Genomic DNA, 20,722 nt, shown 5'->3' with positions numbered 1-20,722 from the left:
TTTTATTATGAATTAAAAATGAGGTTCTTAAAAATCTCAACTTGACCAGATATTTAACAATTTAAAAACTTTTAAGTGTATACTGAGAAAAATCAGGCTTTTTTAAAAACACGTTTGTCATTACCAAGAAGAGACATCTTTAGGAAAAACAATAAAAATGCCATGCTACACAGATAACGCAGATAGCTCTATTTATCTGGTCCATGGGCAAAAAAGCAAGCACTTAAGGTCTTCAGCTCCAACCTTCTGTTCATTTCTTATTACTAGAGTTTCATCTTCATTCCATCATGCTGTGACTAAACCGGATGATGGTAGGGATGGTAAGCCGGCATCTATTCAGCCCAGGAGTGGAGGAATTCTCAGCTGGTGGATCGGCTGCTTTTGTCTCTTTGCCATCTCGTAATTTAGGGTTTTCTGGGCGTCTGCGTTGGCAGTTGAAGTTGTGGCGGTACCGACAGTGACATGGCTGCTGACCTTGGATCTCATCTCCTTGATTTTTCTTACCTTCCTCATTGCCATCCTGTCTAGGCTGTCCTTGGGGAGAAGGACTCTACGGAATGGTGGTCTACAACCCCAATACATATTCTGTCTCACTGGTCTACCCTGCTCTCCTGCACCCTGGTTGGCAGCACCTTCCGTCACTTCTCCCTGCACAGGACGGTTGGCATACTGTGGTCGACGCCCAGACGGTCTCCGCATGTAGTAAGGTGGGAGCCGTCGCCTACGGAAGGGCTGGCGCTGTTGGGTCTGGACTTTGGGGACACTTTCCGATCCCTCACTCCTCCCCACTCTCACTATTCTGGTAATTCTGCTGGGAATTGCGTGGCAGACCCCTGCGCCGCAGAGAGTGTCTAGAATGGTTCCGGTCCGCTGCATATTTACTGCCCTGCACTGGAGCTCCAGCAGGGCGGGTCACAGTTGCTACCTCCGGACCATTTTCTCCTTCCCCAACATCCAGCTCCGCAGTCTCTCCATCTCCAGCACCGTGAAGGTGCTTCCCGGGCTCCTGTTCTTGATGGCAGTCTGGTGTACAAATGCATCTTCCTCGGTGTCATTCCTGTTGATGAAGCCATATCTGTTTCTCACACGGAACCATTTTACTGTTCCCAAAACCTTCCTTGTGATGACCTTCTTGTCCCCGCCAGCAGGCGCCAGCGATGTGAGCCGGTGGCAGCTGCGGCTGCCTCCCCAGGTGTGATGGTAACTAGGCCAGCGAGGGCGGTGGGGCTGTTCAGGGCTCTCTGGGGTCTGCTCTCCGCTCCCTCTCTGTATCAGACTCTATTCCCAGCCTTAACAGATCTTTTGGATTAATTGGTTCATTCTAGGCCTGATCATGTTAAATACTAAACTCTCGATGTTGTGACATATTTTCATATCCTTTCTCATTATTTGACAGATTAAGTAGTCAAAAGTAAAATGATGCTATAGAGAGAATGACTAATAATAAGTTTGGTTTTGGAAATTCATACTAGAGATAAAACTCCTTTTAAAATGCCCCTTGGCCATTTAAAAAAAAACTAGCCACATACTAGGCCAATTATGAAAATACAATTTTTTTTAAAGATTTTATTTATTTATTTGACAGAGAGAGAGAGACAGCCAACGAGAGAGGGAACACAAGCAGGGGGGAGTGGGAGAGGGAGGAGCAGGGAGCTCGGTGCAAGGCTCGATCCCAGGACCCTGGGATCACGCCCTGAGCCGAAGGCAGACACTTAATGACTGAGCCACCCAGGCACCCAGAAAATACAATTTTTTTTTTGAAGTTAACAGTATTAGTCTACATTATTTGGCTATTGTACAATGATCCTAAAACAAGAGTGTGTCTTCTACGTTTGAGCTACAAATGGTGCAGTAGGACTAAAGCAGAACGGACCTGTAGGCCACTATAAGGACTTTGGCTCAAACTTTGGAGTTTGAATAAAGAAGTGCCATCATTGAATTTTTATTGCTTTGTATTTTATCCTATGAAATTAAAACCAAACATTTTGTATGGATTTATGAAATGGATAGAGTCATGTATCCACCACTCCAGTACCATATAGAAAAGTTATTTTGAAGAAGTAAAGGAGGATGTTGATTTTGAGATGGGAATGACAAGATGAGGAGTTCAGGTTGAGACATGTTAATTCTGAATCATCTTTAAGATATTTGAATAAATGCAATGGATTTAGCCAACCTGGAGATCACTGGTGAAGACCACAAGCATTCTTAAGAGTTCCAGGTGTGAAATCTGACTTCAGTAGGTTCAGTCCAGAAGAGAAGAAAGAATTAGAGTAAATGCACAGAGCCAAATCTTTAGGAGCTTTGCTATAAATGAACGAAATGAGGGGAGTAGGTGGAAAAAAAAATAGAGGCAGTTTGTTTTGTTAAGAGAAATCACTAATATGCTCATGCAAAAGTTCAACAGAAAGAGAATGGAGGATGCAAGAATGAGAAAGGAGAATCACCATAAAGTTCTTAAAAGGATAAGGGCATGAGACCTTGGGCACAAATAGAGGCATTTCCTTTGCTAGGAATTTACACAGTTCATTCATATAAAGGAGTTAAGGGAAAACACATGAGCTTTGATATACATAGGTAGAAACATAAGAAAGGGTAAACCAAGGCAAACCGTCTTCTGATTGTTTTTCTTTTATTATCATTAGCAGAGAATGAGAGTAAGAGAAGTGATAAAGGTTCTAGAGGAAGAAAAGGTCTGAAAAGTTATCTAAGGACAGAGGGTTACCCTCCAGAGGGTAACTCTGGAGGGTTTTTTCCTCCTCATTAGCTTTGGCAGTTGGGAAGGACAGCAGCCAACCTAGGGAAGGGTTTCAGTGTGAAGTCAGAGACATGGCAGAGCTGGGGAGAGACAGGGCCTCAGTGGAGATCTCCAATTTGGCTATAAGGTCATGGAAGGAATCCAGAAATTCTCACATGCCCTAAGGAGGGTCATGGAAGTTAATTGATGCGCTGTCTGGTAATTGATGGAATGATCAGCTGGGGTTAACACCTATTAACACCTCACTAGCAGAGCATGTAGGCTACTAAGCAAAAGAGAATCACAGCCAGGCCTCTGTGGCAGCCACTGTACTTGGAAGAACTGAAGTTGGGTCAAGATGGTAGATAGGACCCCAGGTTCTGTCCAAGCCAAGAGAAGGAGAGATACCATGTTCTTCAGCCTCAAACTCCAGCAGAGGACGCCAGCAAATCTAGCTAGGACAGGCTGGGAAGAATTGCTGTAGAACCCAGCAAAAATCTAGAGAGTAGCATAAGAATACACACACAACTCTAGCCCTTTCTCTGAAGCCAAGGTAGACCGTGAGCTCCTTTTTATATGCAGACGCCATCTTGGGGAGAAATAGAAAAAGTAGAATTCTGAAAAACGGAACATACACCTGAAGAGGACTGTTTCAACCCAGCCAGTAGCTTGTGACAAAGATCAGATCACTTGTCAGAAATGAACAAGCTGTTTCTTTATACATCAGAAGGCAGAGACCTTTGTAACACATACCCTGAGCGCTTAAACAAAAAGGAAAATGTCTTTATAGAGTTATAGATTCCTTTATAGACAAGCGAGTCCAGATTAGCCTCACCCCAGCTATGATAGCAGTCTCTAATCTTGAACTAAGAACAGAGTTCTAACATTATGGTCTGTTTTGAAGAGGATCTAGGTCAGTGGTAGGAAACAGATGAAACCGCACTGCACCATGACAGTCAGACAGGAGATGCTCACAACACAGCTGAGAAAAACCAGAGGATCGAATGGCGGGACTTCACAATGCCGTGATTCTAGGTCAGTAGTACCTCTTCCTTCGGGGAATTAGATCCTGTCTGCGCCAAGAGTCCAGGCTTATGCGGATTCAGTGGCAAAAAATGCGCTGGGTCCAGGAGTGGAGACAGAGCGGATACACTGTCCTCTATGCCAGTATATCCAACAAGCCCGGGGCCCTGACAGAGTAGGGCTTCATGGACAGGTTGACAGAACAACAAACAGGTAAGCCTTTTCTCACCAACTGGTCTCTTACGGCCTCAGAATTTAAGATGCCAATGTACCAAAGAAAACCATATTTGTACATGAAAAGAACAGACACAGAGCCTGGGGGGGGGGGGACCCTCCAATCTTTGTCAGACTTCTGTAGAAAACAAGTAACAAAGAACAATCTTGATCAAACCTTGGGGAAGTAAATGTTCTCATCTGCTTTTCTATTGTCAGCACTAACATGAACAATGATCCTATTAATAATAACTAACACCTATAATTGCTTAGCATTTTCTAGGTGCTAGGCTACAATATTTACATATAGCATACCCTTCAATTCTTAAAACAATCCTGCGAAGAAGGCATTGGTTTCATCCTCATTTTACAGACAGAACAGAGGTTTCGTGAGGTTAGTATATAAGCTACACACTAAATAAGTTATAAAACAGCAATTTAGAACCAAAAATCTCCATTTTGGAGCCCAAATGCTTCACCAGTGAACAGTAAGACCTACTATATAATTTAAGACTTTAAATAAGACTAAGTATAGAAGGCATTTTGCATATTTCACCTTGATATGCCTTCACATAACCCTGTGAGGCAGGGACTAGAATCCTTAATGTGTAAGAAAAGAAACTAAGGTTAGACACATACTGAGCCCAAGATAATCTCCAGCAGTAGAGAAATGGAGAATCAAGTTTGGGGAGAGAATTTAAACTGCCTGCTCATAGCAGACNNTCTTTCATGCTGTATTAGGGATTTTTTGGGGCATAATTTTACAAAAAAACCAAATGACTTCCATGTGAATCCAATTAAGAAAAAAAAAAGTCCTTCAATTAGTCAGGTTTGGAAGGTGCAGGTCGCTGAAGCTTTCTCTTCAAATTAGTGAGTATGTTGTGTTTCCATTACCTATGGGTGGAGGCGTACCTCACTATAAACCCATCCTCCTCCCCGCTGCCATCGCTCAACTAGACTAGTCTTTGTTGAAAGACTATACCAAACGAGAGCCGTACCCAATTCCTCAGGTACCAAGTGACTCAGAAAAAGTTCAAAAGATAAAGTAAGATGTGTCTTTAGATAGGGACCATACACCTTGATTGCTCGGGAGTAGCCCAATGTATACCTGCTATCCCAATGGCCGGTCCTGCTTAACATGTCTCCAAGACAAAAGCATCACAATTTGGTAGTACCTGTTGCATGATCACCCCAATCCTCAGTGAGAGAAGATCCAGTTTCTCCCTTTTAAGAAAACCCAATTTAGGAAAATTGTCAGTCATACAGTCATCCAACCGCGGCACGTAGGCAGCCTTGCCGCAGAGGTCCAGGCTGGGAGAAGGAGGAGGTGTGGGGGAAGGGCAGGGTAGGAGCAGCACTGGAGGACCGAGTGCTTATTACCGAGGCACTGCCCTACAACCCACCCCCACTCCTGTTCCTATGTGTTTTCTCCATTTTTAAGTTCAGTTTTTAAATTGGTTCTCAAGGAAAAAAAGGACTATAAAGGTGAACATTCACTTCACTGGAAAAATTTTTAGCATTCACTGCTTTAAATGTGAGGAATATGTATATTCATAATTTAATACAGGAAGACTGATACTGTAACTACTGAGAAATACACAAAATCTATGGTAATATGTTCTCAAAATACTTCATTTTCCTGTTTAATATTTGAGGAATAATAAATAATATATTTAGAATGGATTTTCAACTTTTTAAAACTGTTTTTATTTTCATCCTTTCATTTGTTCCCTATAACATCTGGTAGAAAATAGGAAAGGTAAAATCTCATATTACTGATGTATTTTTAAAATTGCATCTGTGCCTTCGTCTCAATAATACATATCTCAAACCAGAAATATTCCCTTTAAATAAAAACCTATCACAAGTTTGAACAAAATGGTGGCAGTCCCATGCCGTATTTTTTTAATCTCCCAATCCCTTTTAAAAAAACCAACAGAAATGCAAGTCACTGTTAATTGGTTCAGGTTTTCTTTTTGGGGTGATAAATATGTTCTAAAATTGTGCACGAGTTGCACAACTCCATTCACATACCAAAAATCATTACATTGTGCATTTTAAATGGATGAATTACAGAATAGGTGAATTAGACTTCAATAAAGCTGTTATTTTTCAAAAGGCTAACTAGGTTATTATGGTGAGTTAAAGGAGGACACAGTTCTTAGGCATTCCTGCCTTCAGGAGACAGATCTATTTGCCTTGCCCTTGAGTTTACTGTGGCCTGTGACTCCTTTGAGTAACAGTAGGCAAAAAAAAAAAAAAGGCTCTATGCCATTTCCAGGCCTAGCTTTTAAGAGATCTGGATGCTTTCATCTTGATCTCCTGGAGACTTTAGCTGCTATGCAAGAACTTCAAATACCTTGAGGCCACTCTAGTTTGCGGAAGCCTAGTGAGCCATGTGGAGAGAGAAAGAGGCTCGGCAAGCTCCCCGACATTCCAACTCTCGACCATTCCAGTCATCTCACCTGGAGTCGCAAACAGTGTGAAACAGAAACAAAAACACCCATACTGTGCCATGCCTCAAACCATGACCTGAAAGTATCCATAAATTGTTGTTCTAAGACAATATACTTTGGACGTATTTGTTAGGCAGTAATAAACAGAAGAGACTACAAAATGAAATGATAAATTATCCCAGAAGTCCCAGTAAAAGAGCAAGTATATTTATAAAACACTAACAGCAGCAAGTTAGGGAAAACAGCAGCTATGCTAGAACAAGCAAAAGGGAATGCAAAGGAAATCTTGGTGGGCTCCTAAAAACCAAGAAAGCCAGAAATTGCCAACAGGTATTCATTCTCAAAAAGAAGGTCTCCACTCAAAGTGGGGGACTCAAATGGACACATAGGACTGTCATAAGCACTGGAAGCTTCACAGGTTCCTATATGTAGATGTGTATAAGAGGACTGCACAATTCTGAAGGTATTGAGGCAGCCTGAACCATCCAGGATGTCAAAATAGTTAAAACCCTACAATGAACAGAGACCAATCAGAGCAGATCACCATTTGTTCAAGGTAAAAAAAAAAAAAAATATATATATATATATATACACACACACACACATACACACACACGCACACATGCACGCACATACACACGCACACATACTTTATATATATATATAATAAAAAGAGACTTCTAACCAAAGAAAAAAAGCTGCAAATGTGATATAAGATACAGCTATGCAGATAAATATTTTCTAAAATTTATTACGGTGAAACCAAAGAGGAAACCTAGTTTTGAACCTGGAAAAGCAATCTTGATCTTAATTTCTGCTAAACAGGCACTTCCTCCTAAAATACAGGAAACTGTCTTTCTTAATATAAACAATGAAAAAATTGCAATATTTTTAATTGAGCTTAACTGCAAGATCTAAGATGGAATCTAAATTATATACTTATGAAAATGAAATCACATCAGGAAAAAATATGGCTGGAGAACAAAAAGTTGGATCTATTATTACAAAAGAAAGAAAATTATAGAAGCTGTCAAATGAAACATAAATCTGAATTTTACATCATCATAAATGTTGAGGCATTTAAGGATGGTTAAGCAACAGATGTAGATGTATGGAGAGAAACGTAGATTAAACCAGAAGGCATACAAGAAGAAACAGATACCCCAGAATGAACCTCCAAAGAAATAAAGAGGAAAAAATAAGAATGTAAAAAAAGGAATGAATTTTAAAAATTGGAGAAAGTAATAACTATAGAAAACAGGCAAAAAATCATGCAACATAGATATATAAGAAATTCTTAAAAGAAAATCCAATCAGTGGAACAAAATACTGACAACTATAATGGAAGGAGACTTTCCTGGAATAAAGAGAATGAACTCACATATTTAAAGAACACTTAACAGGATTAAAACATAATTTCTCAAACTGGGGTGCCTAGGTAGCTCTGTCAGTTAAGCATCCAACTCTTGATTTTAGCTCAGGTCTTGATCTCATGGTCATGAGTTCAAACCCATTGGGTTCCACAACTAGTGTGGAGCCTACTTAAAAAAAAAAAAAAATTGTGTTTTTCAGTTCTAAAAAAAAACAAAAACAAAAACAAAAACAAAAAACCACCAAAGCTAAAAAACAAACAAACACTTAATGGATGGATGCCACAGTAGGATGGAGGGAAAAGAATAGTCAGTAAACTGAAATATAGAACAACAGAAATTATTCCATCTGAACAGAGAGAAAAATGCGTTAAAAAGAAATATTTGTGTTTAAATCTTAAATCTATTCCAAATTAATTTTTTTGAGTGGTATCAATTAAGGGCCCTATTTCATTATTCTGCAGTTAATTATCCAGTTTTCCCAACACATTTATCCTTTTCTCATTAAGTATTCTTGTATCCTTAGTCAAATATTAGTTGGTTATATATACAAGGACTTATTTCAAGGCTCTTGATTCTGTTCCATTGGTCCATGTGTCTACTTTATGCCAGTATCATGCAGATTTGATTACTTTAGCCTTGTATAAGTTTGAGAACATGAAACATGGTACCTCTAAGCTTTGTTTTTCTTTGTTAAGACTGATTTGGCTGTTTAAAGTGTTTTGTGATTCTACACAAATATTAGGGTTTTTTTTTCCTCTTTCTCTGAAAAATGCCTTTGGAATTTTTAATAGGGATTACATTGTATCTATAAATGGCTTTTGGTAGTATGGACAATTTAACAAGATCTAAGATGGAAACAACATTCATTCTTCAAATCCACAAACAGGAGAGATCTTTCCACTTTATTGTGTCTTCAATTTCTTCCAGTTTTCAGTGTACAGATCTTTCACCTCCTTGGTCAAGTTTATTCCTAAATATTTCATTGTTTTTGATGCTATTTGTGAATGGGATTGTTTTAAGATACTTCATGTTAGTATATGCGAAACATAATGGATTTCTGTATGTTGAGGTTGAATCCTGCAACTTTACTGAATTTGATTAGTTAGCAGTTTTTTTGGTGGAATCCTTAGGATTTTCTATAGAAGACCACATCATCTGCAGAGACAATTTTACTTCTGCCTTTCCCATTCGGATGCATTAAAATTGGTATTGGAAATGATTTTTTGGATAGGACACCACAGCAAAGGCAATATAAGTAAAAATTTAATAAGTGGGACTATATCAAATTAAAAAGTTCTCCACAGAAAAAAATTAACAAAATGAAAAAAGAACCTAAGGAATGGGAGAATATATTTACCAACCGTATACCTGATAAAGAGCTAATATCCATAATACATAAGGAACTGCTACAGCTTAGAAGAAAAACAAGCAAAACACAATCCGATTAATCAATGAGCAGAGGAACTAAATATTTTTTTCCAAAGATGACAATGGCCAACGACCACATGAAAAGATTCTCAAAATCACTAATCAACAGTTAAATTCAAATTAAAACCACAAGGATAGGAGATATAGCCTCACACCTGTTAGAATGACTATAACAGAAAAGACAAAAGATAAGTATTGGCAAGGATGTGGAGAAAAAGGAATCCTTGTGCGCTGCTGGCTGAAATTTAAGCTGATACAGTCACTATGGGAACAGTACGAAAGTTCCTTAAAAACTCAAAAATAGAATTACCATATGGTCTAACAATCCCACTTTTGGGTATATATCCAAAAGAAATCTTCAGAGGACCTTCAAGACATATCTGCACTCTCAAGCTCACTGCAGCATTATTCATAATAGCCAAGATATGGAAATAACCTATCAATCTATGGATGAATGATTAAAAAGGATGTAGTACCATGTGATATAATGATAGGTTATTCAGCCAAGAGAAAGAAGGAAATTCTGCCATTTGCAACAACATGGATGGAACTTGAGGGCATTATCCTAAGTGAAATAAGTCAGAAAGAGACAAACAAATATTGTATGCTATCACTTATATGTGAAATCTAAGAAAGCTGAACTCAGGGTAGAATGTTGGTTGGGTTGCCAGAGGCTGAGGCAGGTTGGGTGTGAGGGAAATAGGGAGATGTTGGTCAAGTACTACAAACTTTCAGTTGAAAGATAAGTTGGTAACTTACGGCAGTTATAGTTAAAAGAGTAAATCTTAAATATTTTCACCATAAAAATGAAGTGATAATTATATGAGGTTTTGGAGATGTTAACTAACCCTACTACGGTAATCATTTCACAATATTTAAGTCTATGAAATCAACCATGTTGTACTCCTTAACCTTATATTGTTATATGTCAATTACACCTCGATAAAGCTCGTGGGCAGGGGGAGCCTACATTTCCCAGCCCCCCTTGCTGTTTGGGCACTATCTGCTTGGGGGGCAGATAGATGCATGGGTATACTAGTGTAATACACTAATATGAGACTTTGATTCAGGAGTAAGATATGTAGGGACACACGCTGGATATGGGGCATCCATTTTGCTAGTCCAGGGGCAGCAAAGGCTGTGTGGTTTCTCATAGGGACAACTATGCTTTCATGAATGGGACAAATCAGCAGTGTGCATCTGGGAGTGGTTCTGGAAGCTTACCCTACAGCTCCTATCTCTAGTCCTCCCAATAATTCCATGAGATGGAGAAGAGAAAAGAAAAAACAATTCTCTTTCAAAAACTCAAATAGATGTGGGATTATAACAAAATATTTAACATGCAAGAAGTCTAGTCCCAGAATTACAGGAGAAAGAATAAGGCTAAAAATGTAGTCAAATAAGGGCTGAACAACTGATGAACCACTCTACCTCTGAAGCTAGTAATACACTATATGTTAATTAATTGACTTAAGGAAAATACTAAAATTATTTGAAAAAAAATAATGGCTGAAAACTTTTCTGAATTGGCAAAAATCATAAACTTGTATATTCAGGAAGCTAAGCGGTCTAAAAACTGGACAAACTCAATGAAATCCAAACAAAAAGCATCAGAGTGAAACTTCTGAAAAGAACAAAGAAGAGATCTGGAAAGCTGCATGAGAGAAATGACACCTACTTGTAGGAGAAAAACATTTGCATGACAGTATATTTCTTACGAGAAAACGTGGAGTCCAGAAATAAGTGGCACAACATTTTTCAAATGCTTAAAGAAATGAATTGTCAGCCCAGAATCCTACATCAAATGAAAACAGATCTCAGCAATTAAGGGGAAATCAAAACATTCTCAGATGAAGGAAAACTAAAAGAACTTGTTACCAGCATACCCACCCTAAAAAGAAATGATAGAGGAAGTTGAATTTATAATTTAACAACTTCCCAGAAGAGGATATTCTGGTCCATCTGTTTTTTTCTTTTTCTAGAATTAAAGAAAAAGGAAAAGTATTAGCACCTATTCTATACAACCTCTTCCAGAAAACAGAGAATACTTCATTTTACGAAGTTCGCATTATTCTGAAAACCAAAACCAGAGAAAGACAGTACTAAGAAAACTATAGACTAATACCTTTCAAGAATATACATGCAAAAAACTTTGTTAATATATAGGATTCAGTAAAATATCAAAATTATTATATACCATGACCAAGGGGGATTTATTCCAGGTATGCAAGTCTGGTTCAAAATTTGGGGTGGGGGGGAGGGTAGAAGTCAACCCTCTAATCCAAATTTTCTTATCAACTATTTTTTCGCATGAACCTACTGAGCTGAGCTCACATGCGCTGAGCTGCACGTAGCTATCGCAGAAGGCCACATGTTTCCTTTTTCCTCCCATTCAAATTCTGCTCTATCATCCCCCTATGGAAAAACCCACAGGCTCTGGCTCATCTTTGAATTCCAGCCCACTAATTACAGCAGTCATTTAGTTTTTTATAATCTATTATACTATCTAAGAAAATACACTTTATCTCTATAACAAAATCATAAGCCCCTAGGAAAAAAAAAAAAACTTTCTGATAATAAAGGTCTTTTAGGGGCTAGCACAGTGCTTCCTATCTAGCTACTACTGGATTAATTGATCCATTCATCAAGTAAGTATTAAGCAATTATATACCAAATACTAAGCTATTACTTCACACACAACAGTGAACAAAATAGACATGAGCACTGATAACTGTTCTTACAGAACATCTATTTACTAAGAATGAGAATTACCTTTCAGCACCTTCAGTAAAGTAGCACAAGTGGGAAGATGGGGAAAATTTCATGTTCTAGAGGAGAAAGTGGCAACAGTGCAGTTAGGGTGAGGGTCCGGAATGTTTTAGAGCAGGTGCCATTCACTCATTAAAGGAATAACTGGGTGAGGGAGAAAAGGAAAAATAAAAAGAGAAAGAGGCAGGCATTAAAGGTTTGTTACTACACGTTCCTGTGTTTTGGTTACATAAAAATACAGAAATAAACACACTCCTACATACCAGATTGTGTACCTACATACTTACTGTAAGAAGAATAAGGTCTGACTCTAACCCCTAAATCTATAGTCCTCAATTTCCAGCAGAAATCCACCACAATTCTATCACATACTCTAATTTGTGGAAATCTAAGCTTAACAATTTCATTACTTTCTTTACTCAATTAACAATTGTTAGGAGATGTACAGATTCCCCACAAGAAAAAAAAATGCACCAAATTACAGGGTGAAAAGAAAAATATGTCAATGCAGAAAAGGCATTTAACAAATTTCAACTTCTATTCATGACAAAAGTGCTTTGAAAAGTACAAAGGGGAACTCCCTCAATGTGATGAGGAATATATACAAAATCCTACTGCTAACAGTACACGCAATAGTGATGGACTGAATACTTTCTCCCTTGTTCCCATTGCAAACAATGCAGAATGCATGCTCTCCCCACTCGCATTTGACATTGTAGGAGAAATCCTAGTCAGCCCTAGAAAGTAGAAAATGAAATAACAAATCGGAAAGGTGAGCAGTGGGGGAAACTACCCCTCCTGGTAAATGGCATGACTATCTACATAAGGGGAAAAAAAAAAAAAAAAAGAAAGAAAAGAAAAGAAAATCCCAAAAGATCAACAAAAACTTCTGTAACAAATGAGTGACTTCACTAAGGTCAAATATACAAGATCAAAGTACAAAAATCAATTGTAGTGCTATAAATAATGTACACATAGAAACTGAAATAAAAATACTAAAGCATTTATAATCACCCCCTTCCAAAAAATGAAGTAGAGGGGCACCTGGGTGGCTCAGTCGGTTAAGCATCCAACTTGACTTTGACTTACGACATGATCTCAGGGTCATGAGATTGAGCCTGGTGTAGGGCTCCATGCTGGGCATAGAGACCGTGTAAGATTGTCTTTCTTCCTCTCCCTCTGCACCCCACTTCCCACTCATGCTCTCTTATCTGGTTTATGTTCTATTAAAAAAATAGATTTAAATATAACAATACATTTAATTACAACCAAAGATATGGGACTTGTATGACGAAAACTACAAAAAGAGAAGAGCTAAATAAATGGGGAAGCATATGTGTTTATGGGTTGGAAGATTCAACATAGCATAGATGGGAATTCTTCCTCAAATTTATATATGCTTTAATGAAATTTGCATAAAAATCTCTAAGATTTTTTGTAAATACAGACAAAATTAATTTTGAATTTTATATGAGATGACAAAGAATTAGAATAGCTAACACAATTTTGAGAAAGAATAAAGCGGTAAGTCTACCTGATTTCAAGACAAGGAACTAGAATGATATGGTATTAACCAAAGGATAAACACATAGACCAATGGAACAGAAGAATCCAGAAACAGATGCAAACAAATAACAACTGCTTTTGAGAAAAGCACTGGCGTGATTCAGTAGAAGAAAGATAGCTTTTTCAACAAATGGTTCTGGAACAATTAGACATCTATAGAAAACAACCCTTTACCTAAGTCCCACACCTTAAACAAATAAGCAAAACCCCAAAATGGATTGTAGACTTAAATCTAAATTGTGAAACTGTAAAAATGTCTGGGAAGAGGAGAAAATTGGGGGGATCTAGGGTTAGACAAGGGGTTCTTTGATGGAATAGTAAAAGTACAATCCATAAAAGAAAAAGCAAATAAATTTGCCTTCACCAAAGTTAACTTTTACTCTGCAAAATATTCTGTTAAGAGGATGAAAAGACAAGTTACAGAGTGGGATAAAATACTTGTAAAGTAAAAGGACCAGTATCTGCAATCTACAGAGAATGTTCAAAACTGAACAGTAAAAAAAAAATCTAATTTAAAAATGGGCAAAAAACAAAACATCATTATAGAAACAGATGTCAAGTGCTATGGTCCGAATGTTTGTGTCCTCCCTCAACTCAAAAGCTGGAATCCTAATGCCCAATGTGCTGGTATTATAAGTGAAGACTTTGGGTGTGCTTAGATCATGAAAGTGGAGCCCACAAGAACAAAATTAGTGTTATTATTAAAGAGACCCCACAGAGCACTGTAGCCTTTCTACCATGTGAGTGCACGGTGATAAGGTACCAGCTATCAACCAGGAAGAGGGCTCTTATCAGAATGTGACCACGCTGGCACCTTGACCTGGGACTCCCAGCTTCCAGAATTATGAGAAATAAATTTTTGTTGTTTATAAGCTACCTAGTCTGTGGTACTTCGTCATAGCAGCCCGTACAGACTAACACACCAAGTACACACATGCAAAGATAGATGTTCAACATTCATTAGCCGTTAGGGAAATGCAAGTTGACACCACAGTGAGAGGTCACAAAATGGCTTCAACAAAAAATAGTGATAACACCAAATGCTAATGCGGATGCTGAGAAACTGGATTACTCTTATATTGCTGGTGGGAATATACAATGGTACAACCATCCTGGAAAACATTTTGTTTCTTTAAAAACTAAATATGCAACTACAGTTTGACCCAGCAATTGCACTCCTGGAAATTCATCCTAGAGAAATGAAAATTTAGGTTCACATAAAAACCTGTACATAAATGTTTGTAGAAGCTTTATTCATGAACAACCTGACAACAACCCAGTTGTCCTCCAATGGGTGAATGGTTAAACAAACTACAGTATATCCCTGTCATGGATTACTACTCAACAATAAAAAGGAATGAAAAATTCATATGTTCAAGAACTAGGATGAATCTCCAGAGAATTATGGTGAATAGAAAAGTGCCAATCCCAAAAGTTGATGTACCACAGAATTTCCTTTAGATAACATTAGATAAATGACTGCCAGAGTGTAAGGATGAAGGTAGGGGCAGGAAGGAAGTACGTGTGGCTGTAAAAAGGCAACTTGAGTTTTTGTATTGATGGGAACATTCTGTACTAATGTTAGTACTCTGGTTGTCATTTTGTCATAGTTTTACTAGATGTTCCCATTGGTAGAAACTGAATAAAGGCTACATGGGATCACTCTGTAGGCTTTCTTACAAATACATGTGAATCAATTATTATCTTAAGATAAAAAGTGTACTGGCATCATAATTCCAGACTTCAAGCTATACTACAATGCTGTAATCAACAAGACAGTATGGTACTTGCACAAAAATAGACACATAGGTCAATGTAACAGAACAGAGAACCCAGAACTGGACCATCCACTCTATCTCAACTAATATTCCACAAAGCAGGAAAGAATATACAATGGAAAAAAAAAAAGACAGTCTCTTCAACAAATGGTGCTGGGAAAATTGGACAGCCACATGCAGAAGAATGAAACTGGACCATTTTCTTACACCATTCGCAAAAATAGACTCAAAAATGGTTGAAAGGCCAAATGTGAGACAGGAATCCATCAAAATCCTAGAGAACACAGGCAGCAACCTCTTTCACCTTGGCCACAGCCACTTCTAGCTAGACATGTCTCCAAAGGCAAGGGAAACAAAGGCAAAAATGAACAACTGGAACTTCATCAAGGTAAGAAGCTTTTGCACAGCTAAGGAAACAGTCGACAAAACCAAAAGACAGCCAACAGAATGGGAGAAGGTATTTGCAAATGTCTTATCAGATAAAGAGCTAGTATTTAAAAATCAATAAAGAACTTATCAAACTCAACAGCCAAAGAATAAATAATCCAGTCAAGAAATGGGCAGAAGACATGAACAGACATTTCTCCAAAGACGACATCCAAATGGCCAACAGACACAGGAAAAATTCTCCACATCCCTTGGCATCAGGGAAATACAAACCAAAACTACAATGAGATATCCCCTCACACCAGTCAGAATGGCCAAAATTAATGAGTCAGGAAACAAACATTGTCAAGGATATGGAGAAAGGGGAACCCTCTTCCACTGCTGGTGGGAATGCAAGCTGGTGCAGCCACTCTGGAAAACAGTATGGATGTTCCTCAAAATGCTAAAAATAGAGCTAACCTATGATCCAGCAATTGCACCCCAAAGATACAAATGTATTGATCGAAAGGGGCATCTGTACCCCAATGTTTCTAGCAGCAATGTCCACGATAGCCAAACTATGGAAAGAGCCCAAATGTCCATGGACAGATGAATGGATAAAGAAGATGTGGTATACACACATACACACACGTGCGCGTGTGTGCGCGCGCGCACACACACACACACACACACACAGGAATATTATGCAGCCATCAAAAAAATGAAATCTTGCCATTTGCAATGATGTGAATTGAACTAGAGGGTTATTATGCTAAGCAAAATAAGTCAATCAGAGAAAGACAATTATCATATGATCTCACCCATATGTGGCACTTAAGAAACAAAACAGAGGAGCATAGGGGAAGGAAGCAAAAGAATAAAACAAGATGAAATCAGAGAGGCAGACAAACCATAAGATACTCTTAATCACAGGCAACAAACTGAGGATTGCTGGAGGGGTGGGCGATAGGGTAACAGAGTGACGGGTATTAAGGAGGGCACATGATCTAATAAGCACTGGGTGTTACATTAAGATAGATGCATCCCTGAACTCCACCTCTGAAACTAATAATACATTATATGCTAATTGAGTTTAAATTTTTAAAAAAGGAAAAAAATTTAAAAGTTTAAATATTTTTTGAAAAAGTATATGCATGCTACTTTTGTGAAAGAAAGAGTAGACAAATACATGAACAGATTTGCCTATATTTCAAAGTTACTACTAAAAGAGAAAGAAAAAGGTGGGGGGAGGAGAAAGGCAAGGGTAGAACCTAGGTATCTTTAAATGTTCCTTGCTTTATAAATTCAAGTGTCAAACCATGAAACTATCCTCATAATTTTTAAAATAAATTTAGGAAAACAAAGGTCATCGAAAATGGAAAAAAAAAAAAAAAAAACAACCTGAAGAAAAATCTAGCTATTTGTGGTGTTTGTGGCATAATCAGAAGTAGATGAATAACTGTAAATGGCTTTAAGACACAGAATTTTAATTGAATATCCTGAAGACCAAATACACACATGCATAGACACAGAAAGGTAAACAGAATGTATTCATTCTTTTATTAGTACTACAGGCATTTTATAAGTGAAACCACTATAAAATATTAAATTAAAGCACATATCTAATTATAGTAATATAGTTAGGAACCATTTTCAGAACAAGAGTTATTAAGAAAAGTAAAATGGTTAAAAAAAAAACCCTGTAATCTTTCATTTAAATTGAAAATAAAAGTATGATCTCATGATTTTTCTTTCAATAAAATATCCATTTCCTACTTCTGTCCATTGAAAGAGACTGGAAGCAATGCTATCTCACACTAGGACTCAGATTACCATCTCTAAATACCATTTCACACATAAGGGAAGTAAGTACAATGGGACAATTGAATAATTCCAAATCTGGGGCAAGAAATGAACAAGAGAGTATCTTGCCGTGCCTAAAAGCAAGGATACTAGGTAAGATGTCTGAAGACATATCAAAATGGACTCAGGAGTACCTTGAACACCTCCCATAGTCCAAAGCTAAAACAATCTGAGTATCATAAAGAATACTGATTGCAATTGAATGAAACATAGTAAATATATAAAATGCCATGAGGTCAAAATCATGATCGAAAAAAATTGCACTGATCACCTTTAGACATTACCAGCATACATCCCATCATTGTAAAAATTTTCAAAAGGAAAGCTGGTGCATTTATCTTCACTTTTTTCAATGAACTGCATCTTAAGAGAATTGAAAAAAAAATAAATGGGGACAATCTTCTTTTTATAAAAATCACAGCTAAGACAAGCAGAAGACTTGGTAGAATTAGGGGGGGAAAAAAATCACCATTTTGCAACTCCTAATGAAATAATGGGTCAAGGCAATGATCACTCATGGGCTGCTAAAATATTAAGCTAAAGGATGATGAGGAACTTTTTAAAATGGACAGATGAGGTTGATACCACCCAAACCCCACTGAGAAATCTTATCACTAACACTGAACAATCTGACATCATGTTACTACTGATATCATGTAATCGAAGATACATGCTAGGATCTATGAAATATTCTTTTACAAAAATTGAACCTGAATTTAATCAATTCTCTAGATGTAATTTTTACAGGATATAGGAAAAGAGGAGTATGTTAAATAATATAGTAACACAGTCATCTAACCCCCAAATGTGGGGAATGCTCAAGGACAAATGATCTATTTTATTTAAAGATTCAATGGTATAAGAGGGAATGCTCTTTGACATTAAAAGTTTAGAGACACGAAGTAAATGCAATACATACACTTTGGAGGGAAGGATCCTAATGCAACCAACAATTCAAAGATATTTGGGGAAAACTAAATAAAACAAAATGAGTATTAGATAATAAAGGAATCACTGCCAGTTAGTTCATTGCGGTTTTGTTTAAACTAAGTCCTTACCTGTTACTGGTATCTACAGACTTGTAAATAAAAATATGAATGAGATTTGCTTTCAAATATTCTATCAAAAAAGGAATAGAAAAAACAAAAATGGTACTATGTTGATGGTTGAAGCTACATTTGGGGTATATGACAGTTCATTGTATGAGCTTATCTACTTTGTTTTTGAAATTTTCCCGGATAAAAAACATTTTTTAAAGATCATGTACTTTTCTGTATTTATTCATTCATTTGACAAATTAAGTACATACTCCTTGCAGACCAAAATAAGTAAAATACAATCCTTTCTTTCCAGAAGCTCACAATCTAATAATGGGAAAAATAGAAAAAGAAATACAATGGAATATGAGATTTGCTCAAATAAGTACAGTGTATTTCCAGTGTAGGCACACTGGAAGGGAAACAATATGCCCCCAGAGACTAAGTACAAATTTCAGAGGAGGTGATACTGCATCTGTCTTTAAGAATTTATAGGACAATTGTGGAAGGAGCCGAGATGCCCTTCAACAGACAAATGGATAAAGAAGATGTGGTCCATATATACAATGGAGTATTACTCAACCATCACAAGGAATGATTAGCCAACATTTGCAGCAACATGGATGGGACTAGAAGAGATCATCATACTAAGTGAAATAAGTCAAGCAGAGAAAGACAATTATCATATGGTTTCACTCATTTATGGAACATAAGAAATAGCAGGGAGATTGGTAGGAGAAGGAAGGGAAGAATGAAGGGGGGTAAACAGAAGGGGGAATGAATCATGAGAGATTATGGACTCTGGGAAACAAACTGAGGGCTTCAGAGGGGAGGGGGGTGGGGGAATGGGATAGGCTGGTGACAGGTATTAAGGAGGGCACGTATTGCATGGAGCACTGCATGTTATACGCAAACAATGAATCATGGAACACTACATCAAAAACTAAGGATGTACTGTATGGTGACTAACATAATAAAATTTTTTAAAAATTAAAAAAAAAAAAAAGAATTTATAGGAGTTCAGCCTCAGCAATCAGACAACAAAATCATATTCAACACGCAGCAATCAGACAACAAAAAGAAGTAAAAGGCATCCAAACCAGCAAGGAAGAAGTCAAACGTTCAGTATTTCAGACAACATGATACTATGTAGAAAATCCAAAAGACTCCAATAAAACAGTTGTTAGAACTAATACACAAATTCAGTAAATACACAGGATAAAAATCAACATACAGAAACATGCTGTACCTCTATACACCTATAATGAAGCAGCAGAAAAAGAAAATCAAAGAATCAATCCCATTTACAATCATACCAAAAACCCTAAGATATCAACCTAACCAAAGGCATAAAAGATCTGTACTCCAAAAATTATAAAACACTTATAAAAGAAATTGAAGATGACACAAAGAAATGAGAGAACATTCCATGCTCATGGACTGGAATAACAAACATTATTAAAATGTCTCTACTATCCAAAGCAATCTGTACATTTAATGTAATACCTATCTAAATACCGCCAGTGTTTTTCACAGAGCTAGAACAAACAACCCTAAAATTTGTATGGAACCACAAAAGACCCTGAATAGCCAAAGCAGTCTTGAAAAAGAAAATCAAAACCAGAGGCATCACAATTCCAGATTTCAAGTTACATACAAAGCTGCGCTGATCAAGACAGTCTGGTGCTGGCACAAAAACAGACACATAGATCAATGGAACAAAATAGAAAACCCAAAAATGGACCCACAACTATATGGTCAATTAGTCTTTGACAAAGCAGGAAAGAACATCCAATGGGAAAAAGATACTCTCTTCAACAAATGGTGTTGAGAAAACTGGACAGCAACATGCAAAAGAATGAAACTGGACCACTTTCTTGTACCATTACACAAAAATAAATTCAAAGTGGATTTAAGACCTGAATGTGAGACAGGAAACCATCAAAATCCTAGAGAACACAGGTAGTAACCTTTTTGACCTCGGCCACAGCAACTTCTTACTAGACACATCTCCTGAGGCAAGGGAAACAAAAACAAAAATAAACTATTGGGACTTCAAGATCAAAAGCTTCTGCACAGTAAACAATCAAAATTAAAAGGCAAGCTTCAGAAC

General features: G+C 37.4%; 1 protein-coding gene across 1 annotated transcript in view; it reads right to left on the bottom strand.

Annotated features, from left to right (window-relative positions):
• Positions 1 to 277: 277 nt before the first annotated feature.
• Positions 278 to 20,722, bottom strand: part of LOC121105909 (Y-box-binding protein 1-like) — a 155,089-nt gene continuing 134,644 nt past the window's right edge. Inside the window, 4 exon segments of the mRNA XM_040644567.1 lie at positions 278 to 549; positions 552 to 781; positions 783 to 999; positions 1,002 to 1,204. Coding sequence (XP_040500501.1) covers positions 278 to 549; positions 552 to 781; positions 783 to 999; positions 1,002 to 1,204 — 922 coding nt within the window.

This window comes from Ursus maritimus, unplaced genomic scaffold, assembly GCF_017311325.1.
Source record: "Ursus maritimus isolate PB19 unplaced genomic scaffold, ASM1731132v1 scaffold_3, whole genome shotgun sequence".
NCBI lineage: Eukaryota > Metazoa > Chordata > Mammalia > Carnivora > Ursidae > Ursus > Ursus maritimus.
Note: the sequence above shows the minus strand (reverse complement) of the source record. Positions and strands in the feature narration are given on the sequence as shown.